Genomic DNA, 21991 nt, shown 5'->3' on the forward strand with positions numbered 1-21991 from the left:
TAATACGTGGTTAGTTAAATACGCAACAACGTTTCTGTTGCCCGCATACGGTTTAATATGGACAATATCGTCAGCTTTGTATGTATTTATAAATAAATTATTGTTATCCTTAGAAGCGCCTGTTGTAGTGATTCAACGCTGACTTGGTTCCCATTAGTATCCTTCCATTCTAATGAAAGATAAGCTACAGTACAACTCATAGTTTTATCATCAAATATATTTTCTATTGCTTGGTGCTTTTAGCAAACAACACATAAAAATTACTCGTATCAGCTGAAGTGAATTTCAGCAAAATCTTATTCAAATTATGAGATCATATATGAATAATGAAACAAGCAATTTTTAATTGTGCATTACTGTAGCAGAAATGTAACAACAAGTCTATGGCGAGTTTACGGTTTTTGTTTTGACGATGTTAAGCAACGATAACATCAAACGTATATTTTAAACAATATTCAATGGTGCAATAAAAATGTTATCCTTTTCTTAACAATTTTGGTAAGTTCAGAGTAACATACCAGTATTCGTCAATTCTTCCATCGTTTTCATTGTTTTCTGTTTCACCTACGTAGTTTCTTTTTTTCATAAATGCATAAAATTCGCAGTCTAGTCATAAATTGCATTATGCTAATCACAAATATCTTCGTTGTCCATTATAATACGGCTTTGTTCGTTGACTGTGACACCTCAATGGTTACATTTGTTCGACAACATTTATCTCATTTATTTATGAACGTTGTAATATTTCCATCGGCTTCCTGACGCACCGTGCGCCAATTCGTTGCCGCGTTCAACGATTTAGCGAGACCGCACCGTTTCTCGTTAAGAGATATTAAGCCGACAATAAGATCGATAACTCATATCGATATACATATTGACAACTAGATGTATGAATGGAACTTTATACTTTTTCAACTTATCAATATCAATAACTTTGTGATTGACTGTGGAAACGAATCAGCGTAGATAAGGAAAGGAAAACATTTTATAATTATATACTATATACAATAAAAGAAAGAGACAATGAGAATGTTAATGGCAAGATATCAATGCTGTCCACAAAATTATCTTACCGTATAATCGCGGAATTATACGATATTATATCGCGCGAAAGCTGAAATGCTGAACCATAATTCTGTTTCCATCTCAATGAACAATTACTTCAAACGATTCTCCGTGACTCTCCGCATTACACCAATGCATAGAACATTTTGTGTTCAATTATGTGGAGATAGCGACGAAGATTATCCGTTTAATAAATTCGATACGCTGGCGTAATTCAATTGAAATGCTACTACATTTTGTAGCAAATCGTGCTGTACGTAGTTAGCTACCTACATGCTTAAACAAATCAAATAGGAAAATTGACTTTTATTGAGAAAGAAATTGTTACTCGTGTATTTATTGAATACATGTATATTTATTTATTCGCGAGGCGCTAATTACGAAAAGTATATGTATCTATACAGTTTGTTCGAATGAGTTTTACAAACACGTTCGTTTCGCGAGAACTGAATAACGAATGAAATTATGTGTTGCGAACACTTTCATGTTGCATCCTTAATACGTGAAATAAAGATTCCTGGTGACGAATCAACTATTGCGGAATTGCGCATCAGTAATTCGATCCAATTGACTAAGACTTTGCACACGGCTCCTCTACATTGCATCCAATTGAGAACGAGCCTATTTCATAGTGTGGCCAGTGTGCTCCCTGCAGTTCTTGTTCAATGATTAACGGAAGAAGAACCACGTGCTTCACAAAGTCAAATTTCTCTCGTAAACGAAAGACATTCCCGCCTAATCGCAGTGATAAACACAAAAAGTACGGAAAGGTACAAAACGACTATTTTTTTAATTTTGTTTACATTGTTCCGTAACCGAAATTAATTAGTACTCCTTGTTGTGGATATCCTAGAATTTTCGTTATTTTCCATTACCGTTCTCTTATACACAGGCAAACCCTTGCGAAGCATTGTCCATGGTTGATCTACATTTTAAAGCTTCAACAATTTTCTAATGGAATGCGATTGAATTCATTACGTTAAATGGTACGTTGACAATTATTAATAATTATTCTTGGAGCGATATTTATCTATTGTAATCATAAAGTATTGCATATACTTACTTTGACATAATTTAATTCGAAAAAGATCACAGTGTTTCGATTTGTCGACGTGATAGGCAGTCGTAGGGACGTCCCTCGTGTCCACACTACTCCCTGAATAGTCGACAAACTGAGGTGGAGTAATAGAGGGGGTTGTCCACTTTTCCAACTGCGATACGCCTGCAACGACCCGACGCGATGTAACCACGTGACGACAAGTAGGTCAGCTTTTTGCTATGCGGCGCTTTCCTACCACTTCGTTGTTCGTCTTTGAATAGGAGTGGGAAGTTTGTCGACGAACTCGGCGAGCGTGCGGACGCGAGGGACTTCCCTATGACACCAATAAATGGAAACGCTGGTAGTACTTACACGTCCAATCAGAAATGATTCTTGCCGCTTTCGCCGTATTTACGGCATTCGAGCCGGCGACATAAGGGCATCCCTCGTGTCTGCACTAACCCCTAAATCAGGGGTGTCAAACTCAAAAGCTAACTTGGGCCAAATAAACAATGCTTAACTTTAGGTGGGCCGCAAAAAAAAATCAATGTTCATAGAAACAAATATTTTTATTTTGACTAGTACATTGTAATAAACATATATAAAGTTAAATTATTGCTTACGTCCTGATACTTGACATCAAAAATGTTCATCTCGGGCCGCGAGTTTGACACCCCTGCCCTAAATAGTAAACAAACTAAAGTAGTGTAATAGAGAGGATTGTCGACTTCTGGACACTGAGCATAATATGTAATTGAGATTCATAATTTTAAAAAACATATAGATTTCAAAAATTTCGAAATATGAATATTATTCGTCATAGCTTACAACATAGACTGCACGATCATTGCAGTCTTTTTAAAAGTATAATTGAAGAATAAATCTACCTGGTAAATAGATTGACGTTACCAGAAGTTAACGAGACCAAATGTAAATCGTGACACGGAATCCAATCGGTGTCCTTGTATCAATAGTGAAACTCTCTTTCGAAGTCAACAAGTGACCGCGAGCAAACATACGGCTGACCAAAACGATCTATACCAATTTTAGTACTCGACCAAACCCACGTAGATGGGCATCGTGAAGTTAATGTCACCATTGTCAGTTCATTGCAAACACATGGAAAGGGTTTACTTTGCGTATTTGATTCCCGACTTTCACTGTTGCGGCGAAACATTGTCAGCGAGAATCCAGTTTATCTTGACCCGAAACGACAAACAGTCATTGATCGTAGCAATTGTGACGATCAGAGATAATCGACTATATAACGCGCGCGAGATTAGTGAGTTAATTGCGTATTATAAAACGGAGCGAGACGCGGATCGAGCGCGAATCGATATCGGCATATCGAGGAAAGCGTTCCCCCCCCCCCCCCCCATGTTTCATTCTCTTGCTTGTTTACTTCGCTCGTTTGCTTTTCGCGAGTCGTTCAATTCGATCGGAGGCGACTGTTGCCGTCAATTGCACGGGTCATCCTTGGAGAAAGGGTGCCGCGCGACCGGTATAATTTAATAACCCTAGTTAAGTGATTCAGTCTTGACGGTGCGTCAGTGGTGCGTGAACACGTCGGTGCGTTCCTTTGGCCGCGCGTTGCACTCGACAGACCGAACCTAAGGTGAATGATGTTCGTTTGGCAAATTTCTGATTTCTATATAAATATTTGTTCTTACGACACTGAAGGATGAAATATTGACGGGACGGTTACGCTATTGTAACCATACTCGCGAAGGAAAAGCAAACGACGGTTTTAACTTTATTTTCTCGCGAAGTTACGAAGATCCTGCAATTCGACAGTGAAAGTGACGAAATTAGAATAACGTTTCGTGAAAATCAAACGTGGTGTTGTAAAAATCATGTCGGTAATTATGATTACTCATTAAAATGGGTAATTATGCATAAAAGGTTGTTGTCAGTATGAAGGATGTGGACAACTTTTTCCAATACGATGAAGATAATACCGTCTTCACTTTTTTTTTTTTTAATTAAACCACGCAAGGTTGCTAATCATTTAGTACGCTATAAAATTGGGAACAACCGTTACCTTAGTACCTAAATAACATTTACTGAAACTATTTATCATGCATAGTTACTGTAGTTACGTTGTGATACCGTTCACATTTAATAATTAGTGTATCCCAGTTAATTATTATCTTACATATTTAATAACATCGTCGTTTCTATACGACGTGATGCATATACAAAATATTATTATATAACATTGTTATATAAGTATTATATAAATATGCATTGAATAAGGTGTAAAATAATAAATAATTATACGATGAAATGTCCAAAATCACCTGTAAGCTGAATGGCAAATTATTTGTTTCATTCAATTGACTCATTGCTTATACTTTTTCTGAAGACAGCGATTTTTGGAAATTATTGTTACGGGAACAATGGGATTACATACAAAAAAATATTTTCGTATTTAAAATGATTTATTTCAGAAAATACCCGGTCATTGTTTATGTCAATATATTTATCAATTACAAAGTGAAGGTTGATATCCGCGCATTCTGCAAAAAAGGATGTATAAAAAAAAATAAAAATTCGATAAAACTTGGACGATATAACATATACTATTTAGTCCTCGAACAAAGAACGTTTCGAAATATTAATTTGAAAGAAAACGGTGGACGTAACAACACAATCGGTCGTTTACAATGAACAAAAAGTTTGTAGAACAAACAGAAATCTTTTATTCAAGGACTAGATAATATAATATATTACACAAAGCTTATCGAATTTTTAATTTCAGATGAACCAGTACCCAGAAGAAATGGTCACCGTCTTTCTGACAAAACAGCCGGAATGTCGATCACAACTTTGTAATTGATAAATAGTCTTAAATAAAAAATTTATTATACATTCTTTAAAATAAATCAGTTTATATACAAAAACATTTCTCATGTAAACTGCTACGATTTTAAAGGTAAAAATACAATTCCCAAGCATCACATCATTTCAGCGTTCTAACTGAACGCGAGTTCTTAATATTATAACCGTTTAATATTTTACTACTGAAGTGATAAGACACCTACAAATGTTTGAGTAAGCCTTTTCTAACAGATGCAATTAAATCGTTCTCCTTTTGATGCCATCAATAACTTAAATACTGGTGTACTTATTAACGAAGATTATACCATCGTTGTACATCTAGCGAATTACATGTTTTATTTCGATTTGCTTTAAATTTCCCGCCATGAACCCGATCCTGTGTTCTCTTTATCACAAGACAGACTTAAGGTTTCGTAATTCTTTAAGAAATAGGTTAACAATGGGAGAAAAGTTGGTCAGGAAATCATTGCCACAGTTGCTGGATGTTTTAGATTTTAGGTGATATCTGCGTGCTCGTTTATGGTTCATGCGCACTGGATGGAGACAATGTTAAAACGTAATTCCGGTGGCGCTCATCGCGATGTTGCGAACGCATCACTGGAGACACAAGTGCACCGTGGGTCCGGCCTGCTCTGCTTCACTTGCAGCATCTGTTTCATTTTAAGCCTGATTTGCACATGCCTGGCAACGCTATTAGTCCTTCTTGATCAGAAAGTCGAAGCCGCCAGCTATCAAAACCGTGAGTAACTCGGCATAACCTACACAACTGTCATCGACCGCTTCTGCCGGCATTTGTTATGATTGAATCGTACTAATTGATGGAATCGTGACGACATGAGCTTGTCAAATTGAGTTGTTAATGTTCGTTGGTAACACAAGGATCATTGTTACCAGCATTAACCAACGGCTCGAAATTTGAAACTTCGATCGATATCATGTCTGGAATTTTGTTCGATTCGAAGTATGTTTAAATCGCGAAATTTAGTTTGTGTTATTAAAGACACAAGCTGAACTTTATCATTGCCCCCTCCCTAGTTTTCACATGCTGAATAGGGAATGTAAATTACCATTTTTTGCGGAAATACTCTAGTTTCCAAAATTTTCACGAAAAACTGCTGCTGATACTACTGCAATAAATCTTGCGTATAACAATATGCCTGAGATGGCGCGCCGCGGCGTATGTGTATATCATCATGGAGTCCCCCCACTCCTCTACTACTCTGCGCTGCGCGGCGGTCAGCAAACAAACTATGAAGCAAGCGTTCCTACTTTTTCAAATTAATATTTCCAACCACTTCATTCGTATATCGAATGAGAAATGGGTTTAATAACAGAACGTAAATATTCTTGTAAAATATTGCTAATGAGACATAATTTATAAACAGTTCTAAAGCAATATTCATGCTTACGTGCTTTTTTGTATACAAATCACAGGATTTTCATATTTGCGGGGATTGCGGATTATTATGAGAATTCATGTTTTGTCGGAGATAATTAAAACACCTTTACCCATTGAGGATGAAATGTTGATTATCTTTATCATTGTAATAAAGGCTGGTGGAAATTATGAAATACAGTAAATTCTCCCTAATCGACGCTCAGATTGTACACAAAAATGGACAATTTGGGAAGAGGAGGTACGATTATTCGAGTCTTGCGGCACGTTTTTATAGTTACCGATTGTCAACAACTGTAAAAACGAGCCGCAAGGTTCGAATAATCGTATCTCCTTTTTCCAAATTGTCCATTTTTGTGTACAATCTGGGCGTCGATTAGGGAGAATTTACCGTACATCTATTAAAAACATTTACAATTACAAGTACACAGAATTTCGAATGTTGATCTAAACCAACACACGATTTATCGAACTGTAATGAAAATTTCTACGAAAAGATTGTTATCTTACACTTTAACAAAACGTAAATTTATATAAAGCGTTCATTTATAGTTTTACTGACAAGAAAAAAAACTAAGTTTTTCTCACTTCACAATGTTCTTATCTGATTGTGTTTCAGTTGCGCGTTGCGCCCACGACAAATGCGCATAATCCGCAGTCTACATTTTAAGAGCAGCCCGCTAAAATGCTTAAACACAAAATTATCGTTCGTTTCTCCCACGAACTTGCACCGGTATCATCATCTTATCACGGTCGCGATACCGCTATCGAAATTCCGTTCAGCAAATACGAGCAAACAACTAATTGTGCACAAAAACTACCCATCACCTGTTTCGTTCTCAGCTCAAGCCGTCATGAACAAGCAATTGATAGAAGAGCTATCATTCCGATTGCCGAGTGAAGTGAAGCCATGTCTCTACGACATTTACTTGTACCCGGACCTGGAAAAGGGTACCTTCCAAGGTAAAGTGATGATTCTGATCGACGTCTTCGACACCAGGAGTTACATAGCTGTTCATCAGAAGGACCTCAATATCACGTCCACTCAACTGAAGACCTACGACCGGGAGGAGAACTATGAGATCGAGATCGAGGAGACCATACCCATACCGAAGAACGAAATGTTCGTGGTGTCGACGAAAAACAAGTTGCACTCGGGACTTTATAACTTGAGCTTCGAATTCAATGGTGCCCTGCAACCGGATAAGATCGTTGGATTTTACTCGAGCAAGTACAAGAGCTCGCAAAACCAGACCAGGTGAATTTCGCGCTTGCAACGCAGATTTCCTGACTAATCGTTTGGGATCGATTCGAATCGAATACACGCGATGGGGCATTTATATGTAGATTTATCAACTAGATAGTCAGTAGGCATGAATGCATCTCTTTCTCTTTCTTTTCCGATCTGTCCTTATCAATTCCGCGTATTCCCTTATTATATTCTTCCAATCGCTATAATTATATAGATGAGAACTCACGTGATTCTCCGCACCAAATATTTAGACTGTTGTCGCTATCTTGGTTTTCATTGAACTGGCTGGCTTGCAACCTATACCTGTGAACGCGGATGGATGAGGACCACCACGCTGATTTCTTTGAAGAAATGCAGTATATTTATAAATTATCCGCGATGTTAAAACAGAAGTTATACTAAACATATCAAAGATCGTTTGCACGAGCAATTAGGAACTTCTCAGAATGCTTGATATCGACGTAATTTTATGTCGATGGAAAGACAAAGAAAATTGAAAATTTTGTTCGAATGTAACATGAGAACGTAACTAGTTCGTTATATTTGTAGGCTTATCGCTACCTCCAAATTCGAGCCCACTTACGCCAGAAGAGCGTTCCCGTGTTTCGATGAACCAGCGTTCAAAGCTGAGTTTGCAATACAACTTGTTCATCCTAGTGGCGACTGCTACAATGCTTTGTCTAATATGAACGTTGAGGTAAATTTTAATTCTTTGATAAATTATGTGATAAATTCTTTTAAATAACCATAGTATATGCATATACAAATTTTGTTATTCTTTTGTTAAATATTGTTTACATTAGAATGTAATGTACACTATCTCTGCCACTTTTACATAGATATTTCATCGTTTATATTAAAGTAGTCAAAATGTCTAAATGAATTCTCTTATCCCACGTGATTTGCAGAAAGTGCAAGTAAATCAGCCATCGCTTGGCTTAACAACAGTCACTTTTGCGACGAGCTCCCGAATGTCTACGTATTTATCGTGCTTCATAGTCAGTGACTTCGTCGCCGTTACCAGTAAAGCAAAGAATCACGACGGCCGCTTGTTTCCGATCAGCGTGTACACCACGAGTGCTCAAAAGGAGAAGGGTACTTTTGCTCTTGACATAGCTGTAAGCGTCATCCAATATTACATTAGCCTGTTCGACATCGGTTATCCCTTGCCAAAGCTCGGTAAGCTAACACACGATATTACAACTTAATTGTCGATTTTAAATCCGTATCGTTTGATCAACACTGTTTTCGCCGATAAAAATTCATCGACACTAAGCTTTATCAAGACCAGACTTTATTAACATCAGTTTTCACCTCATAATAATGATTTACACAGGGTTTAACCAAAGTTCCAGCAACTTCTTTTTATTATAAATTTTTGTCGATCGAAAGATATAAAATATGTCAATAATAATGAAAAGCAAACATTTCTTTATAATTTAGACGATTAATAAGAATAGCATTTTCCAGTCGTATATTACTGACACTAGGCAATATCAATTATATGTCCCTATTATTTATAAGGACATAAAAATTCATTTCTTATTACGATGAATTTTACAAAACTGTATTTTGGCCAGCTAGATCGACAAATACCCGCTCGGTTAAATGATACGGATCCGCTAATTTTTCGTTTTTAAGTTTCCGTCTTTTCTTCGTAGATTTGGCAGCTATTCCTGACTTTGTATCCGGCGCAATGGAAAACTGGGGACTCGTCACTTTTAGAGAAAGTAGATTGTTGTACGACAACAAGACCAGTTCTACCGCAAACAAGTATGATATTGTCAGCGTCATCTGTCACGAGTTGGCGCATATGTGGTTTGGAAACTTAGGTAAGCAGAATTTATTATCTTAACATTTTAGTAATGAACAACTGGCCATATTATGATAGCCATATTAATTATCTCAGAGATTATTCACGTTCGTGATTTAGAGAGACTTCAATAAACAAATAAGTTACTCTTTCCAAATAAAAAATATATACTTTCCTGCAACGAATGCTAGTACTTTGAGAATAGGTAAAGGAAAAGTGTTCCTTTTTAAACTGTTCTAATTTTGCTTTAAACTAATGCCATTTCTTTTTTTAATTCGAACTTCCGTTTTAGTCTTTTCTGACATTGACAATTCATAGCAACTATAACATTTTACAGTTACTATGGCCTGGTGGAACGATCTATGGTTAAATGAGGGCTTTGCCACCTTCATGCAATACAAAAGCGCTAATGCAGTACTTCCGGACTGGGGATGGGTTAGTGCTTTGATAAATAACTTCCTAATATGTCCTTGTAATTTCTTCGAATATCTCTTGAAAATTACGAAACTGATATTTATATTTTTACTTTTGATCATTTACGAAACTAATGTTTATTATATCTTATTTCGTTTATTATTTATTTTTTACGGATGGTGCGCGACGCTATGCAGCTCACGGTAGAGGGATCAGTTTGGCAAAACATATAAATATTTCTTGTTGTTTGTTTTTTTTACGAACTGTAGCATCGATTGTATAATATTACACAATTTCTTTTATATCAAATTATTTATATAGAATTGTTTGATAAATATAAGAAAATAAAGGAATAATAGTGGAATATAAAAAATACAAAATAAACGTACATATATGTACATATAATAAACATGAAGCAGACTGTCGTAGTATAACACGATTAATATGTTACATCTAAAGTAAGAGATCGAACTCGAGAGTGATTATTCGAGTGTTAATAAATCTGTTTTTTACGATGCGGTTTCAGATGGATAGGTTCCCCATGGAACAGATGCATACCGTCTTCGTGACTGATGCAAAATTGAGTTCACATCCGATAGTTCAGATTGTCAGTAATCCTGATGAAATCACTGCCATTTTTGATGATATATCGTATCAAAAGGTACGCAATTTTTATATTACTCGGCTATTTTAGTTGCAACATGAAATGGAACTTTAATACTAACAAGATCTACAACTTTTTTCATTGAACACTGTGTATACGTGAAAAGTTATAAAAAAGAACACGATTTATTGAATGATTTAATACCATTGCATCATAACGCTTTCATATCAATTTTCAGGGATCGTCAATAATTCGAATGATGGAAGATTTCATAACTCCCACCGCCTTCTACAGAGGTATTCACACTTACTTGAACAAGTTCCAATATGATAATGCAGAAACGGCGGACCTCCTGACGATCCTCGCAGATGTAACTTGGCCGAATTATTTAAACGTGAAAGCAATCATGGATACATGGACCAAACAGATGGGCTATCCAGTGGTGAACGTAAAGAAATCCGACAACAAATATATCCTTACACAGAAACGATTCCTCGCTGATCCTGATGTTCGGTACAATGTATCGGATTCCGAGTATGGTTACACGTGGACCATCCCTATCACATATATCACTAACAAAACGTCTGAACCAACTTGCATATGGTTTGACAAGTCCGATAGCACTGCAGTGATCGAACTGAGTGAGCCGATCGAATGGATTAAATTCAACGCGAATCAGGTCGGATATTACCGCGTTAATTACGAACTAACCGAATGGGAAACTCTGAACAACCTTCTCCGATATTATCACAAGAGATTGTCAGTGTCAGATAGAACTAATCTCTTAGAAGATGCGTTCAGTTTGGCAGCTGCACAGGAACTTGATTACAGCGTCCCAATGAACATGACAGCGTACCTTCCAAAGGAACACCATGCTGTTCCGTGGAAGGTGGCCGAGTTGAAATTGGGAGCTATTGATACCCTGTTGTCCTTGACTGATCTCTCAACGAAGTTCAAGAAGTACGTAAGAAACTTGGTCGACAGTGTTTACCACGAAGTAGCTTGGACCGTTGAAAACATCGAGGACCATGTTACTTTGAGACTTCGGTCGTCGATCCTTGAACTAGCTTGCTCCGTGGGACACGAAGAGTGTCTTGAAGAAGGTAGCAACATATTTAAGAGTTGGATACAAGATCCAAAGGATGTTCGTCCTCATCCTGATATCCGTGCGCTAGTTTATTATTACGGAATGCATCATGTTGGCGATGAAGCGTCGTGGAATACCATGTTCCAACGATTTCTCGCTGAGACCGACTCCACGGAGAAACTAAAGCTGATGCAAGGACTGGCTGGAATACGCTCCGATTGGATATTGAATAAGTTCATCACGACAGCCAGCGACGAAAATTACGTTCGCTCTCAGGACTTCTTCGGCTGTTTATCCGCTATTTCCAACAACCCAGTCGGAACTCCACTTGTCTGGAACTGGGTTCGATCTAACTGGGAACTACTTGTGAACAGATACACCTTAAATGACAGGTACCTCGGTGCTTTGATTCCAAGTATTACTAAGACATTCGCCACGGAGACGAAATTGGACGAAATCGAAGATTTCTTCGCGAAATATCCTGAAGCGGGCGCAGGTGCGAGAAACCGTGCGAAGGCTCTTGAAACTGTATCGAATAACATCAAGTGGCTCGCCAAGAACACTGACAGTCTGCGAACTTGGCTAAATGCAAATGTGAAAACTGATTAAACGATACATGTATGCAATCAGTTGTCGATGATCTCGTCGAGCAAAGAACATTCCTCTGAGAGCACTCAAGGAATTGGCGAACAAAACCTGTACATAAGAACAATCACACTTAGTGATTCTGAATTATTGCCAAAAAAATTGGCTACTGTTACTCTATTAATATCTGGTTCAACCACAAGGATGAGATTTTTTCGCTTTTGGAAGCTTTAGTCAAGAACACTATAGAACTGAAATTGAGAAAATACAAACAGAAAATTTTGGAGAGTTAATACATTTAATGGCAAGTGTAAACACTCTGAGAGTATAAGCGTTAAAAGGATTTTCAAGATCGAAATTCACAAGAGAAGTTGAGATCTTATTGAAATTTGTAAGAAGAAATATTTAGACAGAACTTATTTTCAGGTGCTCATTGTTTCATTTGTTATCGATAGGAAAACTAATCATCGAACGCATGTAACTTGTGAATATTACCTTATCTGCTGTCTACAAAACATAAATGGATTTTCTATAAAACTTTTGTGTTTAATTGTGAAATCCTATAATTCCTTGGGCACATGAAATGTTGAACATATCCAATGTATCGGTAGATACAATCAGAAAAATAATAGTGACAAACAGATGACCTGATCCTTTTAATTATAAAATGAAATCAGTGCAAGAACGCGCGTATAGCTATGCAGATGCAAAATTTATACAGATATGAATGAATTTAGACTTATTAGTAAAAATTGAGAATTTTGTATATACTTCATTTCTACTACATATTATAGATATTTTACGTGGAGTTTCGTATCATACGTTCTAAAATACTAACATCGCTTTAAATTAGAGTTATACAGCCCTATTTTCGTTAATAACTTTTTGTAAGAAAAATGCCTATGACGTCAAGATTACTAAATCTATTCCTATAGATACCCTGTCTGTGATGGAACAAATGGGTTAATTTATAAGTTAAAGTTTAATATTGTATTAATAAAAGTAAAATATCGTATTAATGTTTATCCTAAACACGCTGTTAATCTTGAAATCAAAAAGCAGTAAAGTTAATTTTAAGCTTTTCAATCTTAATTTCGAAAAAATTATCTATTTATGAATAATTTTGTAACATACCATAGTAAGCAAATATTTACGAACTTACTAAGTCTGTATATTAATATGAATTATTCGACAATAATCTTTTTAACGAAGAATATTTAAAATACTTTTCGTAATTCGTAATTCAATTAAATTTAACCAATAAGTATGAAATTAATGTCAAATTCCAATAAATTAAATTAATAGTAATACATCAAATATAAGCATATTATGAATGTTTTAGTACCTATATAAATTATTGGAATTTTCTAGTCTTTTTAAATATATTCGAAAATATAAGTAATATGTTCACGTGTGTATGCAATAAAATCATAAGAAAACAAAAAGGCAAAAAAATGTTTCCGCCCGGGATCGAACCGGGGACCTTCCGCGTGTTAGGCGGATGTGATAACCACTACACCACGGAAACCATTGGTACTAAAGTTTCTAGTGTTTGTAATTATAGTACAAACACTAAAATAAATACAATAAAAAAATAAAAATATAACATAAAATACATAAGCTAAAATATTACAAATTTTTTTAACTTTTTTTGCACTTTTGCACCTCCGAATCTGTGGAGGTCTGCTAAAAAATGGACCGCAAAGTTGACATTGATCTTAATAGCTCTGGATCATAGCATGTAGATTTTTATAAGCACAGATTCTTGCATTTTGTCGATTCAGGATACTACTATCCTAAAAACTGCTTTCGTCCGTGAGTAGAAGTTTGGTTTATCATTTGGCATAAACGTTGTAGTATGGCACGATCATTTGGCCTGAGAGTTTGAACGCGATGAACTCGATAAGGTCGTAAGACATAAGCCTCCTTCACGAATTATTCGTCGCACTCTAATTTGATTTATTTTTACTCCATGTGCAATACCACGTAGATAATTACAAGAAAGAGCGATAACTTGCTTTCCAAATTAAAAGTGTAATCAATACCATAAATCTTAACTTGTCAATCTTTGTTTTATTAAATAAATTAGTTTGACTTTATCGATTTTTTATAGTCTCAGAATGGGCGATATACGTGTCAAACAGCCACGTATATCGCCAACTTTTTGCAACATTGCAACTTTTCATTTTTTTCTTAGCTACTTGAATGCAAAGCAAATAATACATAATTGTATAATATACTCACTGTGACATCAATAGTAGTGCTATTAATATGTGTAATCACTTCAGTCTCATTCCATACAGATAATTTCATAACATTACAATTGCGTTGTATAATTCGTCAACAATTACAAAAATACATTTTTTAGTAAATTGAAACATATTACGTATTAAAATGATTTTAATTTATATGACAAAAACATTATAATATTTAATAAACGTTCCTGGGCGATATTAAAATACCAATTCGTATATGTATAATATTTACTGTATTTTATTCTAAAAAATAATTTATAACAAACAGTCACATAAATATTCAAGGACTGGTATAGACCTGACTTTCATAAATCAAGTACAAGTAACGTACAAATTATCCTACAACTGTAGACATGTAGTTTCTAGATTAAAAAAAAATGTAAAAAAATGTGATTTATTGCATACGGTTGCGTAAATATTTATATATGTTTCACATTTTCCTGAAAGTTAATTATTTACTATTCTTTGTAATAAAAGTCTTCTTAATTTATTTAATAATTCGTTGGATATATTTTTAATGGGATTCAGATGAAATCTACAAGCGTAGGAGTGTTTAACAAACGTATGACGAACATTTTTGTACATTTTGTAAAAATTTTTTTTATTATGCATTCATGTACCTTATAAAGATTCTATAGATATGAAAAAGAAGGTAGAAGGAAGCCTCATATCAGCCGTGCATTACTTGCGAAAATTAAAGTAAACCCCAGCAAATTTATTTTTCCGAACTATAAATTTTCTTATTTACGATCATGTCCTCGTCACCACCCAGTTGTTCCATTTTCATTATTGAAAACTACACAAATATTTATCTTAAATCAAAGTATTTTAGTTTTTAATTTGCTTATTACATATTTCAGAAAGTTACACATTAAATAGAAACTGAACTGCGTTTTTCTTTTAATTAACCCAAAAATTTCATAATCATGAATGTGCATTTTTGGTACAAATTCATTAGGAAAGTTCACTTTACATTTGAGAGATTTAGTTAATGTAAAAGAATATTATGTATTATATTGACATATAATGTCAAAAGAATATTATCATATATTTATGCAATGGTATGTCAAAGTTATTTTGTACAAGGTGACTACATGTGTTTCATATCTAGAAACCAGCTCCATTCTAATACAGTATAATTTTTACATTTTTTGTTGTTTTTTTCATGTTTTAAAACGCAAAAATTAAAAGTCAAATTTATCATAGACACAAAATGTACATACATATGTATGTATACACATAAAACAGTCATTTGGTTATTTACGTAAGAAATATAAATATTAAATATGAATGCTATAGAAATACATGTTATAGAGATTTTAATGTGTTAAAATCGTGACAAAACAGTGATTTTTGCCATCTTTAATTTCTTATAACTCATAACAACGTCAATCGATTGCGATAAAATTTTCAATATACATATAAGTTACCGAGATCTACGAAAGACAGTTTTTAAATTTTGTTATAGGCTCAAATAAAAAAGTTAAAAACAAGAGTTTTTTATTTTTTCTTTGTCATTCCAAATAACAGCAAAATTAAAGAAAAAAAGCATTTTAGTCATTATCTAGTTATACTAAGCCCTCTATATATCATCTAAAAAAATTCAAGTCATTTAGTGCAGTTTTAAACAAGTTATTACGTTTCAAAAGGTGTGCATATAGTTTTTTATTCACTGTACATTTAGTATGAGCAAACAAATGTAATTTTAACGTTTTTATTATAAGATACCGAGTCGCACATTTTTGAGTTCTTTATTTACCTAAAACAATAAAAAAAACTGTATTATGAGAGATTGTATTTTTGTTTGCATATGCCATGTCCTCGTGTAAACACTACTGCAGTCTATCCATCAAATGTTACTTTATAAGAAATTCATTTAGCTGTCGTTGTCTTGTTTCTACAACGTTTAATTATGCATCGATAATACATTTTCTCACACTGCAGGAATAATTTTCCTCTAAGACCGATAAAATAGTATGCGTTTAACTAATCGAAAAATCAATTTATAATTAAAAATAGTATTGTTTCGCTGTTAATGCCGACAGATGACTCCCTCGACTACTTCACCGCAGAGAATCTACTTCACCGATGTATATATGTACATAAAAGCAATTCTAGCAGCGAAAATTTCTACTTATATATTTTTGCACTTCCAATAAGAAAAAGGGAACTTATATAATCGCAGTTATACTAAGGGGAAAAGTACACGATGCATCATATTTGAACAATGCGATATGCATCTATCAATTTCCATGTACATACATACATACAGAGTGACTCCCGTTAATATTCTGACATTTTTCAAAATACAATAACTTTTTTAGAACTGGACTAAACGACTTGAATTTTTTTTTAATGATAGAGCGACCAATCTACTAAACCATAACCAGAATGCTTTTTTCAAATTTTGCTATTGTTCAGAATGACAACAGAAAATTAAAAAAAAATTCTCGTTTTTTAACTTTTTTATCTGAGCCTTTGTAGATCTTTGTAAGTTATATGCATATGTTAAAAATTTAACCGGAATCAGTTGATCTTGGTACAAGCTGCGAACAATTAGAGATCACAGAAATCGTAGTTTTGTCCTAATTTTTAATACTTTCAACCAATAAGTGTGAGAAATTTGCAGTTTTTACAATCATTTAACGCTTGTAACTTGACTTTGCGTTAACCGATTTCGATGAAATTTTCAGCATGCATATAACTTAACGAAATTTATAAATCGCATCTTTTAAATTTTCGTTATCGGCTCGTATAAAAAAGTTAAAAAACGAGAGTCTTTTATTTTGTTTTGTCATTCCAAATTAATAGCAAAATTGTAACGAAGTAGTTTAGTCATTGTCTAGTATACTAGATCCTCTACCATCTAAAAAAATTAAAATCGTTCATTCTACTTTTAAAAAAGTTATTGCGTTTTAAAAAGTGTCCGAATATTAATGGGAGTCACTGTACATCATACATACATCATACATCATACATCATCCACATACATCGCATACACACACATGGAAGAACGGTTGCCTGTCACGTGATAACCGTCTAGACTCTTATTGGCCATCGTAGAAAATAGAAAGAGAACAAGAGAGAGACTGCACCATCGGAGAATACATATAAACGCTACCGCTACGAACAATCCGGAACAATCGTTTGAGAGTAGTGTTTTGCTCAAGCGCTGTTTAACGATTTGTCGATACCCGTTCAAATAGTATCTTACCGGACCTTCAGTAAGCAACTGGCAGGTCTTTGTTGGTAACTCAACAACAAAGAAACATTTCTGAGATCACTTCAGAAACGAAGCTACGATAATGAAGACATTGATCACGCTTTGCGCATTTCTGGTTGGTGAGTATTCAACATTGAAATTAATCTCCCTTTGTCTAGTGCCTTTGTCGTAGTTCTTTATACAATTTTCTGTAATTTATTGCTGATGTATTGTTTTATTTTTGTACATTTGGAATGACGTCTTGTGCGTCACATTTACTGAAATCTTATCAATCACGCGCAGTATGTTAGTATTATTGTACCTTGAAACCATAACATTGTGTGATTATTTCTTTCAAATGTAAGATTTTACACTGTTCACTAATTAATTAATACTACAATATTCTTCCCTGTTACATAGCTAAGAATACGTTATTGTAACTCAGAAAGGACAAGGCTACTTAATCAGATTTAAGATGAGTCAGCGCTGAATGATTACTACAGAAAAGCTTATGATCAACACAAGCATTGTTAATACTACTTGTAGCATAATTTGACATTAGTTAGAATCACACATATATATTCTTTCTGAAAAAGATTTATTCTATAGATTATTAGTTATTTATAAATATATAGATATATATTTGAAATTTCTATGTACCTTTAATATTACCTTTAATATTAAACCTATAAATATGTAAGTAACATATTAGTCTTGATGATCTTTATTTAAATAAATCAACTCTTTAATGTTAGAAATGCAATCATTCTGATGTCCATGAATTTTTGTTTAGACATCTCTGTTATTCTATTAATTTAAATATAGGAGGTTCTACTGTATAAACTCATATATTAACACTAACATTGATTGATGATGGATATCAAACTATTTTTATATAAAATAAGAACATGTAAATTATATTACAGAATATGAATATATGAATTATTGTATTTTATACTTTTTCAGTGTGTACGGCCAACGTAATAATCAATGCAGGACAACCAACTCATCTTCTAGGTAAGGATGGAGCCACATGGGGTCCTTCACACTGGTGTGCAAATATTAAGTAAGTTTCATGAAATGTTAGATGATAATACATTATAATAAACAATGCTCGTAATAAATAGGTACACATTATTTTGTATATGAGCTGTAATGGTTATTATTATATATGAATATAATGTTAAAATGTTTTGTTCCATGTGAATACAGAAATGCAGCAGAATATAGTGCAGTTGGTTATTGCATAAAAACGTTATGGAATAAAATGGAAGTACCAGAAGATAATGATGACGTTTGTAACGTCTGCAAGAACATGGTTCAAATGGCTCGTGATCAACTAGAAAGCAATCAAACTCAAGAAGATCTAAAAGCTGTGTTTGAAGGGAGCTGCAAACTGATTCATATTAAACCAATTGTGAAAGAGTGCATAATAATTGTTGATGACTATATTCCTGAATTAGTTGAAACATTGGCATCACAAATGAATCCATCTGTCGTCTGTTCAGTAGCTGGTCTTTGCAATTCCGCCCATTTCGATAAATTGTTAGAAGAATACAGTTTACCAACAAGCAAAGTAAATCAAAATTATTATTATTTATATATCATTGAATATTTTGTGAAATCCTTTATCTTATTGTTGAAGCATTAACACATAACAACCACTTTACATATAAGCTTCGGTATTATTTATATTGTATCTGTTGCAATTTAGGTCGCCGATATAAGATCTCATTCTCTAGAAAAAGACGAAGTTGAACCTGATAACTGCACCAAATGTCTCACAGTTGCAGCACATATGGAATATAAATTAAACAATTCGCCTCGCAAACAAGTGTTACAAAAATTTCTTAATTTCTGTGCAGAACTCAGTAGTTTTTCAGATGCTTGTTCTGCAACCATTTTAACTTATTTTGATACCATATATGCTCATTTACAAGAAAATTTCAATGCCCAAAATATTTGTCATTTATCTGGACAATGTACTGCACAGTTTCATAAACATGAAGACTCTGATGGAGTAAGTTTGATTAAAACGCATAATGTTATGATACAAAAACTTCTAAACAACTTAATTGTATATAATACATTTTAGGGTCCAAAAGTTGAAATTAGGCCGCTCTCAAGTGTTGGCATGGTTGATCTAAGCGACGATTTACCATGCAAATTGTGTGAACAACTTGTAGAACATTTACGAGATCTTTTAGTGGCTAATACTACAGAATCAGAATTCCATCAAGTATTAGATGGATTATGTCAACAAACAAAATCGTTTGCAAAAGAAGTAAGTATTCTTATATTTACTATCTCTCCATATTTATTTATGAAATTGTATGTTAATGATATATTTTGTACTGTAGTGTACTTCCATTGTTGATGAATATTACCCAGAAATTTACGAATATCTCACAAAACGTATTAATAGTAATAGTGTATGTGAAATTTCTGGAATTTGTCCTGCTCCAGGAAAAGCAGTACAGGTAAACAATACTTTATGTGAATAATAAAAATGTTAAGAAGTACATTCAAAATAGCATTCATTTAAAATTTAATATCACATAGAGTCAACCAATTTGGCCTCTGTTACCACAGAATGTGGAACAAATAGGACTACGGATTTTCCAAAATTCAAACAAAAATGTGAAATCTAAAAAAGAAGAGAAATCTAAACCATTAAGCGAATCAGAAATTGAAGGAATGCAATTGGATATTAGCAGGATGTTTCCGTTTCCGTTGTCAGAGGGTCCGGTAAAAGTTAATGGAAAATCATACTGTGTTATTTGTGAATACATATTACATTACATTCAGGAGACTTTATCAAATCGTACTACAGAGGTAAGAATTACCAAAATAATTGGATATTAATTCTCATATGCCCATAAAAAATGTGAACATAATCATCATCCCTTTTAATTCAATCAAATATATTTTATTTGTAATTCTATAACTCAGGCAGATATATGAAATTACTATAAAATGAGAGAGAAATAAAAAAACTTGACTGTATATACAACAATAAATGGACCAATTTTCATTCGATGAGCATATGAAAGTTAAACAATTTTGATGATACAAGTTTATGTTAAAGTAAATAATTATTATTTATTATGTAGGAGACAGTGAAACGTATTGTAAAAGAAGTATGTAACAAATTACCAAAAGGTGTGAAAGATGAATGTTCACAATTTATAGATTCATATGGAGATGCTGTTATTGCTATATTAATTCAAGGAATCGATCCAGCCCATGTTAGTATATAAATTTTTATGCATGAATAATTATTTCAAGGACAGGAATTCTAGAAAATATTTTCAGGTATGTGAAATGTTACGTCTATGCCCCAGCAAAAGCTTTATGAAATTATGGGAAAGTGTTCCAGCAAAATATACACTTGAAGAAAAAAGGGTTAGTAATAAACCTAGTTGCCCGCTTTGTTTGCTGGCTATAACAAAAGTTTATAATGAAATTAAAAATAATAAGACTGAGGTTAGTTCTTAGCTGGAATTTTTGCTTTTCTTTTACTAATTTTATTCATTATGATATTGCTATGATAATATTTGATAATATTTAATGCAGGCAAAGATAAAAGAGGAGTTAGATAAACTATGTAACGCATTACCTACGTCTGTAACCAAAGAGTGTACAGATTTAGTGAAGGTCTACACTAAAGATCTTGTAGAAGTGATACTCGCAGACTTTACGCCAGAAGAAGCATGCGCTTATCTTCACCTGTGCGACTCTGATAAGAATTCATACAATAAAAATATTTTCGTTATGGATAAGAATGGCGAAATCTGTATGTATATTAATTACATATTGTATATTTGAAACTGTTCTAAAATCCTCAATTCACAGAAGGAGAACAAATAATTTTAACTTTTTCCTTTTTCAGTAACTAACGAAATACCAGATACAGTCCCATCTGACAATGAGTGGAGTGGTAATGAAAAGAAGATTGTTATGTAGAGAAAAAGAGGATTGATTGCAACGTATATGAATTGATCCTTCACTATGTTTGTAAAAGAATTGTTGGCAATAGAACAGAAAACAAAATTAAGTGTGTTACGCGCACAGCATGCAATCATTTTCTAAATTCTGTTTCTAAGGAATGTATACATTTCGTCGATAAATATGGTGATGCTGTAATTGATGCTATTATATCAGATGATGACCCTCGTACAATCTGTCCTACCAAAACAGGTTGTGAATTTGCAGAGGCAGTCTCAGAGGGTATTTAGATGCATAATCTGTATATACACGTATATCTGTATATGTACATATAATCCAATTCAGTTCACATTTATTATAAGAATTGTACTACTTTTAAGAAATATATGTATGTATAATTAAAAAAAGTATTTGCCCTGCTTACATTTCTGTAATTAGTAACACACAAGACATAATTTTAACCAACACTGATGGATGGAAACAATACAAT

General features: G+C 33.8%; 2 protein-coding genes and 1 non-coding gene across 7 annotated transcripts; 2 read left to right on the forward strand and 1 right to left on the reverse strand.

Annotated features, from left to right (window-relative positions):
* Window positions 1-1684: 1684 nt before the first annotated feature.
* LOC117222278 (glutamyl aminopeptidase) lies at window positions 1685-12633 on the forward strand. 4 transcript variants are annotated; one of them, XM_033473910.2, is made up of 11 exons: window positions 1685-1835; window positions 1958-2051; window positions 2185-2325; window positions 5437-5684; window positions 7185-7599; window positions 8143-8290; window positions 8502-8772; window positions 9255-9425; window positions 9744-9841; window positions 10347-10481; window positions 10663-12633. In XM_033473910.2, exons 4-11 carry the CDS (start codon window positions 5465-5467, stop codon window positions 12118-12120), a joined length of 2916 nt encoding a protein of 971 aa, XP_033329801.1. In that variant the 5' UTR covers window positions 1685-1835; window positions 1958-2051; window positions 2185-2325; window positions 5437-5464; the 3' UTR covers window positions 12121-12633. The 4 variants fall into 4 exon arrangements, with proteins under 4 accessions (XP_033329801.1, XP_033329803.1, XP_076379273.1 ...); XM_033473912.2 differs by lacking the exon at window positions 2185-2325; XM_076523158.1 differs by lacking the exons at window positions 1685-1835; window positions 1958-2051 and having other exon boundaries at window positions 2178-2325.
* Window positions 12634-13551: 918 nt separating this feature from the next.
* On the reverse strand, window positions 13552-13624 carry TRNAV-AAC (transfer RNA valine (anticodon AAC)). The gene has a single exon. It is a non-coding gene; the product is annotated as a tRNA-Val (tRNA).
* A 3821-nt stretch (window positions 13625-17445) lies between these two features.
* Window positions 17446-21911, forward strand: Sap-r (prosaposin). 2 transcript variants are annotated; one of them, XM_076523159.1, is made up of 11 exons: window positions 17446-17693; window positions 18520-18619; window positions 18766-19129; window positions 19268-19573; window positions 19649-19837; window positions 19914-20033; window positions 20146-20388; window positions 20667-20801; window positions 20869-21039; window positions 21130-21349; window positions 21446-21911. In XM_076523159.1, the coding sequence occupies exons 1-11, from the start codon at window positions 17657-17659 to the stop codon at window positions 21517-21519; spliced, it is 1959 nt and encodes a 652-aa protein (XP_076379274.1). In that variant the 5' UTR covers window positions 17446-17656; the 3' UTR covers window positions 21520-21911. The 2 variants fall into 2 exon arrangements, with proteins under 2 accessions (XP_076379274.1, XP_033329739.2); XM_033473848.2 differs by having other exon boundaries at window positions 17447-17693; window positions 20116-20388.
* The last annotated feature ends 80 nt before the right edge of the window (window positions 21912-21991 follow it).

This window comes from Megalopta genalis, chromosome 6 (genome assembly GCF_051020955.1).
Source record: "Megalopta genalis isolate 19385.01 chromosome 6, iyMegGena1_principal, whole genome shotgun sequence".
Taxonomy (NCBI): domain Eukaryota; kingdom Metazoa; phylum Arthropoda; class Insecta; order Hymenoptera; family Halictidae; genus Megalopta; species Megalopta genalis.

Excerpts from the sequence above, each read along its gene's own strand:
- LOC117222278 (XM_033473910.2), top strand. The coding sequence starts at position 5,465 with ATGGTTCATGCGCACTGGATGGAGACAATGTTAAAACGTAATTCCGGT. Across the intron at positions 5,685-7,184 it reads AGCCGCCAGCTATCAAAACC|CTCAAGCCGTCATGAACAAG; the intron begins GTGAGTAACTCG and ends TTTCGTTCTCAG. Across the intron at positions 10,482-10,662 it reads ATGATATATCGTATCAAAAG|GGATCGTCAATAATTCGAAT; the intron begins GTACGCAATTTT and ends ATCAATTTTCAG.
- Sap-r (XM_033473848.2), top strand. The coding sequence starts at position 17,657 with ATGAAGACATTGATCACGCTTTGCGCATTTCTGGTTG. Across the intron at positions 19,574-19,648 it reads AACATGAAGACTCTGATGGA|GGTCCAAAAGTTGAAATTAG; the intron begins GTAAGTTTGATT and ends AATACATTTTAG. Across the intron at positions 20,389-20,666 it reads TATCAAATCGTACTACAGAG|GAGACAGTGAAACGTATTGT; the intron begins GTAAGAATTACC and ends TTTATTATGTAG.